General features: G+C 57.2%; 2 protein-coding genes across 2 annotated transcripts; one reads left to right on the top strand and one right to left on the bottom strand.

The window, feature by feature from the left end:
• Positions 1–2480: 2480 nt before the first annotated feature.
• SDRG_17227 (hypothetical protein) lies at positions 2481–4845 on the top strand (the record flags this gene model as incomplete). The annotated part of the gene is made up of 8 exons (XM_008623467.1): positions 2481–2649; positions 2695–2871; positions 2916–2993; positions 3039–3163; positions 3207–3497; positions 3540–3734; positions 3783–3989; positions 4033–4845. The coding sequence occupies 8 exons, from the start codon at positions 2481–2483 to the stop codon at positions 4843–4845; spliced, it is 2055 nt and encodes a 684-aa protein (XP_008621689.1).
• Positions 4846–4864: 19 nt separating this feature from the next.
• SDRG_17226 (hypothetical protein) lies at positions 4865–6935 on the bottom strand. Its single transcript, XM_008623466.1, has 3 exons — positions 6163–6935; positions 5328–6105; positions 4865–5279 (listed from the first exon to the last, which is right to left on the bottom strand). Exons 1-3 carry the CDS (start codon positions 6409–6411, stop codon positions 4897–4899), a joined length of 1410 nt encoding a protein of 469 aa, XP_008621688.1. The 5' UTR covers positions 6412–6935; the 3' UTR covers positions 4865–4896.
• Between the last annotated feature and the right edge of the window lie 169 nt (positions 6936–7104).

Below are 7104 nucleotides of genomic sequence, written 5' to 3'. Positions count from 1 at the left end.
TTGTTGTTGTTGTTGTTTGACTGGGTTTGTCATGTGTGGAATATGATGATTGTGTAGGATGGGCATTGCTCCCCAGTTCCTCTTGTTCGAGTTATGACTGCTCGATAATAAGGTATTCATGCTCTGGGTTTTGTTGCGCACATATCGTGCTTGTAGGGCGAGTGGTAGCTCCCCTTGCATCATGTGCTCCCCTTGCGTAATAAGGCGCAGGTTGTCAATTGATAAGAAATGTGATGAAAACAACTGGCTGAGCGAATGCCACAGCTGGGAGGGCGGTCGACAGGCCTGCCAAGATTCGTGGGCCCAGTAGCCAATCTGGTCGGGTACAAGCCTCCACGGTTTAGAGCTGGCTTTTGTCTGTTGTTTCTAGAGAATATCACCTTTTTTACACTTGGAGAGTAGTGCTACAATTGTACGAGCGTTGCATATAAGGAATGACCAAAGAAGTGCACAGTGGTACATTTGTACAGTACGATACTCCCTTGGATCGGGATCGGCCATGTGCCATAGCAGCCATCGGCAACCTCGGTCACACACAAAAGTTGTGTGCGAGGATCGCTCTGGGGCGTGGTCGTTGTTGACGCTGCGTACGATATACCTCCTGAGGCTGCTCGTTGAATTGGCGAAAGGAACGACAGACGACGACGGTGTTTCCCAATTGCTGCAACAAGTAGTATCCTGAGTGGTATCTTCTGATCCACCTCCAGAGCTCTGCGCTTTCTTCTTGCCGAGATCGTGTCATCCACGACGTTTCCCACCTTCGAGCTCACCAACCCAACGCTATTGCACTTTGGTCAACAGCCCTGTCACCTGCCTCCCTATTTTGTTTTGTGTACTCAACATTGCGGTGGCTATCGCGGACGCGCTCCAGAGTGAGATTGCCTTTGAACTTGCTAGAGAGGGTGCGCAGTGGTTGATCACCAAGGATGTTCACGTGGGTGCCTCGTTGTTTCTGCACATACCCACGCACACTCGGGACCTGAGCGACATAGCTATCGTGGCTCGGCATGGGTATACGCATAGAGCCCTAGACGAAACTGCACCCTAGTCGTTGGGTACTCGTGCGGCTGTGCGAGCTGATATTAGAGTCGTGATTCAATGGTGTGCTCGCATTGAGTGCTACAGATTACGGGACGTTTTACGCGTTGTGATTGGCTACTGATAACGACGGACGCAGCCCTATCGACTTCATAATGACTTAACACGAATCTATCACCTCTTTCCATACAAAGAGAAAGTATCATGGCCCCGCGGTGAAACTTAATGACGAGTCCAACTATATAGGTGTGGGAGTGGTACAGCGACATCGAAATCTTGCGCGCGCCGCAACGAGACGATGCGCGAAACTGAAAAACGATGGCGTGCGCCACCAGGTGCCAAATACTGACGACGGCGTCGTTACGCTGCTGTCATTGCTTGACATCATGCACACGCCGAGTCGGTCGACGTCGTCGTACACGCGGTGCCAACCGAGAGCTTTCTGCGATTTCATCTCTCGGTGATCGTGGCGTACACCAGTTCTAGTGCAGCAGCTTGACGAATGAGGCAAGGACTGGTGGCTGCTCGCAACGATTGCCACCAACAAGTTGGCCCTTCCACGCCACGTGGCCACCGGCCTCTGCGTGGCGTACACCAAGTGCAGCTACGACGTTAACCTCTTCTCGGTCCTGCACGTCTTGCCGTTCGACTGCCTCCGCTGTTCCTTGCCGCGTGCACTCGATCTTCTCGTGGTGCGTTCGAGGTGCTGCTGTGTAGCGTATGCATGTAAAATCCCTCAGCCTCCTATCCTCTCAGGTTCTATGATCTTGCCAACGGCTCGGGCCACTACGATCCTAGTGCAACCACGGTGATATCATGCCACCACGCGTGGCATCGACTGCGACGTCATTCGTGGTTGAGTTTCTCGTCGGTCAAGGCCTAAACTCATCGAAGCTGGGCCGAATGAGAAGATGGCGTCCGTATTCTCTTCGCGCTCGGCGCCAGACAATGACGTGAGCTATATACGATGAGTACATCCTGGCTGACGACGACGCTGTGATGTGGCTGCTCGCTCGACTCGCGACGAAGCCACAAGCGAGATCCGAGAGAGCCTCAACTCGGCGCCACGAACCAGTCGCTCGACCACGAACCGCTGCACTGCGTCGCTCGTGCCTCAAGCGCCACGACGTTCAAGAGGCCGGCGACCATCCGCCCGTTCAACCTCTGCGATGCTGTCGGCTGCATGCCCGGCTGCATGCGGTCTGGTGTTGGTTTGGTGGGACTTTCGCGCGTCAAATGGGACCGGTGACATCGGACGCGTTGTGGGCCGTGGCGCCGGTGATCTGGCGCGTGGTACCAGAGTAGGCGAAGGAGATGACGGCAGTATCTCGAGCACGACCACAAGAACCACATTGCCGTTCAGACAAATCCCTTTTTGTAAAACGCTCGTAGACAGGACGCTTGTCCGATACTGAAACGGCTGCGAAAATACCTTTGCGGCCATGGGTCTCGACGCACCGCTGGCCGCCCGGTGCGTCTCGGCACTCGCTGCGCTGCTCGAGCGCGAAGAACACTTATTTCTGAGACGACCCCCAACATGGCCGACAGCCAAGGCTGCGCTCAAGGCCTCGCAGCACTTCACCGACCTCACGCGTCTCCACGTAGCCCTCCGTGGGTGTCCATCTCGGTGCTTCGCGCATATTCATGTACGTCTAGAGCCGTCGGAAGCGCGCCGGTTGCTGCTGTGCGCACTGCCCCTGCATGATGCGGTGAACCACTGGCTATCGGTGCAAGGCGACGCTGCAAGCGAGCTCACGTTGAGCCAGCGGCATACGTGGCTGCGCAGCCGGCTCGAGCTCTTGACGGATCTCGCTGCCACGTGTCATGCACAGCGTACATTGTCCACCTCGATAGAAGTACTGACCTATTGTGACTAGAGGCGCGCAAAGAGGCATTGGCATATCTCTACAAGGCACTCGACTGCCATTATGGCCTCTTGGAGCTCGCACTTTTAGGTACCTTACGTGATAGTCGCTACAATTTCAAGTTCTTTGGCATAGATACAACTCCCAACCACGCGCTTTTACTGGCGCGTATCGAGATTGCACGAGCGCATCTACACCTTGGCGCAGTCTCGACGGAACTACAACTGTTGGACGCAGGTGCATTCCACGCTCGCACGGCGGTACGCAGCTAAAGTCTACCATATTCTCACTTGACGACCCTAGGCGGGCGTCGCGTTCGAAGTGCTTTTGGCCGCGGCGCAAGCTCCGGTGGTCGCACGGCGGCAGCGCGACGAGTGGGCACAGCTGCTAGGTCGCGCACTGTACGACTTCAGCGTCCACCAAGAGAAACAGCACGAGGTCGAGCTCTCGCGCTTTTACTTGATTTTGAACGACAGGCAGACGGCCGACGCGCTCCAAGCGTGTCGAAAAGCTTATGAAGTGACGGTCGCTAGCGTTGGGAAGCAGCATCCTCGCGCCGACGTCCTTTGGAAGCGCTTGGATACACTCGTCCACGTATAGCAAGTACCCTGTAAAACATCTCGCACTTTTGTGCAGGTGACGAGCGCCACCAAGACGAACAAGAGCGAGCGTGGGTCTGTGGACGCAGACCCATGGCGCACGCCGAGTGCGTGGAAGAGCTTATTGCAGTCGTTCGGCTACGTGGGTGGGTGCGATGTGCCAGAGAAGCCTGCGATCCCAACCAAGCCACCAGCGGCGAAAAAGATCGCGCCGACCCCCCGCGTCCCCAAGGTCTCATTACTTCTTACCTCGCGCTCGGTTGGATATTTCATCAAACAGACGCCCACGAAACCCAACATTGTGGATTTAACGGGATGCCCAACGCCGCGCCTTCTGGCCTTGAGCCCTGTGCTGCACAAGGACATTGTTGTTGTCGACCCGTCGCCAACACCGAATGCTCGGCGACCGCAGTCGGCCACGGCATGGGCCCGGTCAACAGCAAGTACCTCTGCACTGGCAACACCACCAAAGCGTCCACGGCCACAGGTAGCCTCCATCCGGTCGTTCAGAAATTCATAATGCTCCCTAGACGGCCAGCAGTGGTCGGTGTCCGACCCCGCGCATCTTTAGCCCCGTGCGAAGCAATCCAGCTACAACACTTGGGCACAAGACGCGGCTGGAGCTTGCCATTGCCGACGCCAACGGCACAAAGACAGTGGTCGCACTCACGATTCTGGATACGCTGGAGGCGCCGCTGCCAGAGGTCGTTGCCTGTGTGGCCGACCTCGTCGATGCCATCCTGACGCGCGACATGATACCAGAATGCAACGGCGTGAACGCGACAACACAAGCTGACGAGGCAGTGATACACGGCGCGGTTGTCGCTGCTTTGGAGAATACCTCGTCACTTGCCACCGAAATGGTCGAGACGCTGCACGAACCGCCCATGTTACTTCAGTTGGAAGATACTGTGCTCTCTTTCGAGTCGAATCTGGCACAACTCGGCAGCGACAAAGGTCGCTCACCCCGCACCACGGACGTCCATTTGCCACCCGAGCTCGAGCTCGAGGCTCCCGTTGTACCCAGCACTCTACCCTTCGAGCCCGCAGAAGAGAAGAGTCCACGAACGATGCCATCGCCTCTGGACGGGTTGCACGACCCACCGCCGCCGTTTGGTACACATTTCGAACCCGGTGACGCTTCGACGTTTTTGAAAAAGAGCAGCTCGTCGAACTCGTTGGCCGACGACGACGCTCAGTTGCTGCAGTTGTTTCTGGAGTCTCCGGGTCGCGACAAGAACGAGGACGATGACGAGACTCGTCTCTGCTGCCGTGCAATCCTGGACGGTCTCGTCGCATCGGTGGTGGCTCTGTACATGACAAGTGGCCAACATGCAAAATAGTAATACTATCTACATATATTCAATCGGGCATCAAAAACGCAAAATTTCAGTTTACACGAGCCACTTCTTTTTGGCTTGGACGGCGGTCGTCATGAGCTTCATCATGTTGTCACACGTGCCGTTGGTGACGAGCTTGCGCGGAAGCGACCCCCGAATGTCGACGTGATTGATGTACGTCAAGTGCACGCCGTCGTCAGTGGGCACGCACTCAAAGCCGAGAATATGGAGCACCCCACGGACGCTGCCAGGTCGGTCCGGTACGCTCGGGTGCTCGAGGCTGCCTTGGACGTAGATCGTCGGCGACTTGCGCAGCGCGAGCAAGACAAAGTCCCGCGACGGCACGAGGCCCATGCCATGGCTCTTCTGCACGTTGTGCACGACGCGACCCGATTGGTTGGTCACTGGCCACTCGACGCTCTCGACCACCGTGTGCGCTACACCCATTGGATCAGTGCAAGTCGATACATTGAAACAAAACGTACTGGCCATGTGGGAATCCCACTTGATGCGTTCTTTTGGGTCCGGGTTGCCAATAAACGAGAGGATCTCGTCAGCACTCGTGTTGGGCACAAACGCCTCGACCTTGATGCACACGGGCACGTCGTCGCCGCAGTCGAGCTCCGAGAGCGTAATGCTCGCCGTCGACTTGGACTCGTTCTTGACCCAAGCAGCTTGTTCCGACGTGAGCTCGCTCCAGCGGGCTTCGAGCCATTCCTTCTTGGCAAGGAGAACCGCCTCCATGTTGATCGAAGGCTCATCTTCGTCGTCCGAAGACGCGGTTTCGCTCGGGTCTCGCTTCGCCTTGGACATTCGTCGAGGTTTCGGCGTCGGCAGTGGCGTCGACGGAGACTTCCAGAGCGGATGGATGACGACAAAAACCACGTACAAACCGACGAGGCTACCGGCGCGGACGTGAAAATCGGTCGACTCGAGAAGCACAACGCCGAGCATGAGCGAGCCCGTAACGAGAGAAAGCCAGAGCGACGCCGTGCTGCTCGGGCCAGCGACGACAATGGGCGCGGGGGCGCAGGCGCAGTCGTCGCAGGCGTCGTCGTCAAAGTGACCGGCGGTGTCGCGCCCCGACGGCGGGCTCATCTCGGGCTGGCTGCTCGCGCTGTTGGTGCTGTTGTCGCAGAGGATGCTTTCGTCGTAGCACGATGCGCAGAGCCGCGCGTGGAGCGAGTGCTTGGGCAGCTTGCCCTTCTCGCCATGAAACATGGGCACCTTGAAGACACAGAGCGCGCACACGTAGTTCTTGCACTAGACAGAAGAAGGCGGTCAGTGGCGCCATCGCGGTTGCAGATTCAAAAGACGTACGCGGAAACACTGCTTGGTCGTGAGCATCTTGGAGAAGAGGCGGAGGCAGCCTTTGCAGCGGTCCGGCGTCACGACGGGCATCTTGGCCGCGCTGTTGGCGCGGCGCACGGCCACAGCCTCGCGCTCGTCGCTGATGCTGGACGAGGACGAGAGCGCGCGGAGGCGAGGCGACGACGGGCGCCGAGGAGCGACCGACGACGACGACATCATCATGCGCTGGCAGTGCCACCGGTCAAAGAATGATGCCATTTCGGCCCGTCCATCATCGTGTTTACTTACAAAGGTTCGACGCGCGGCTTATCCGGATTTCCAAGGCGTTAGTCATGCTGGCATTATAATACGATATCCAATCTATAGCTTCGTGTTTGTATGGAAAGCTCCATACTTTAATAAAGAGACGTCCGGATATGTAGCCAATCCCGTGACAGGCCAGGCTACTGCAATTGCACTGTGTGGGGGCCGTCGACGGTCACGTGCCATCTCCACCCGCTGCGCGCCGTAGAAGCGACAGGGTCAGCGCTGGTGAGGACGGTGCTAGTACCGTACTGTAATACGTCGGCGTGTCTGGCGAAGAGGAAGGAGGGACAGAGGAAAGGGAGTGTTAGGAAAGGGGTTGTGTACGGACGTTTGGCTTCAAAATTTGTGAAAATTACAAAACGCGGCGTCATGCCTCTGGTGATGGCCGTTCGACCATTACGCACCCCACTTTGACGCGTTCCCACCACACGTTAAATACACGTGGCGGGAGGGAAAACTGCCCATCACCGTTGCCATGGCGTCCAAGGCTCTTCGCGGGCAGGTGTGCCATGTCGGCATGTACCCGCTAAGGACGCTGAACGAAAGCCGAGGACCAGACGCACGAAAGGCGACTGCGCCATGCGACGAATGCGCCGTTTGTAGCGGGAAGCGAAGGAACCCATTCCGCGTGTATGTACACAACAC

This window comes from Saprolegnia diclina (genome assembly GCF_000281045.1).
Source record: "Saprolegnia diclina VS20 unplaced genomic scaffold supercont1.220, whole genome shotgun sequence".
In the NCBI taxonomy this organism is placed as follows: Eukaryota; Oomycota; class Saprolegniomycetes; order Saprolegniales; family Saprolegniaceae; genus Saprolegnia; species Saprolegnia diclina.
The sequence above is the reverse complement of the archived record's forward strand: the minus strand, read 5'-3'. Positions and strand labels throughout refer to the sequence as shown.

Coding starts and splice junctions, on each gene's coding strand:
- SDRG_17226 (XM_008623466.1), bottom strand. CDS start 6,411: ATGGCATCATTCTTTGACCGGTGGCACTGCCAGCGCATGATGATGTCG. Junction 6,106..6,162: donor CGACCAAGCAGTGTTTCCGC/GTACGTCTTTTG, acceptor TCTTCTGTCTAG/TGCAAGAACTACGTGTGCGC. Junction 5,280..5,327: donor GTGGGATTCCCACATGGCCA/GTACGTTTTGTT, acceptor CAATGGGTGTAG/CGCACACGGTGGTCGAGAGC.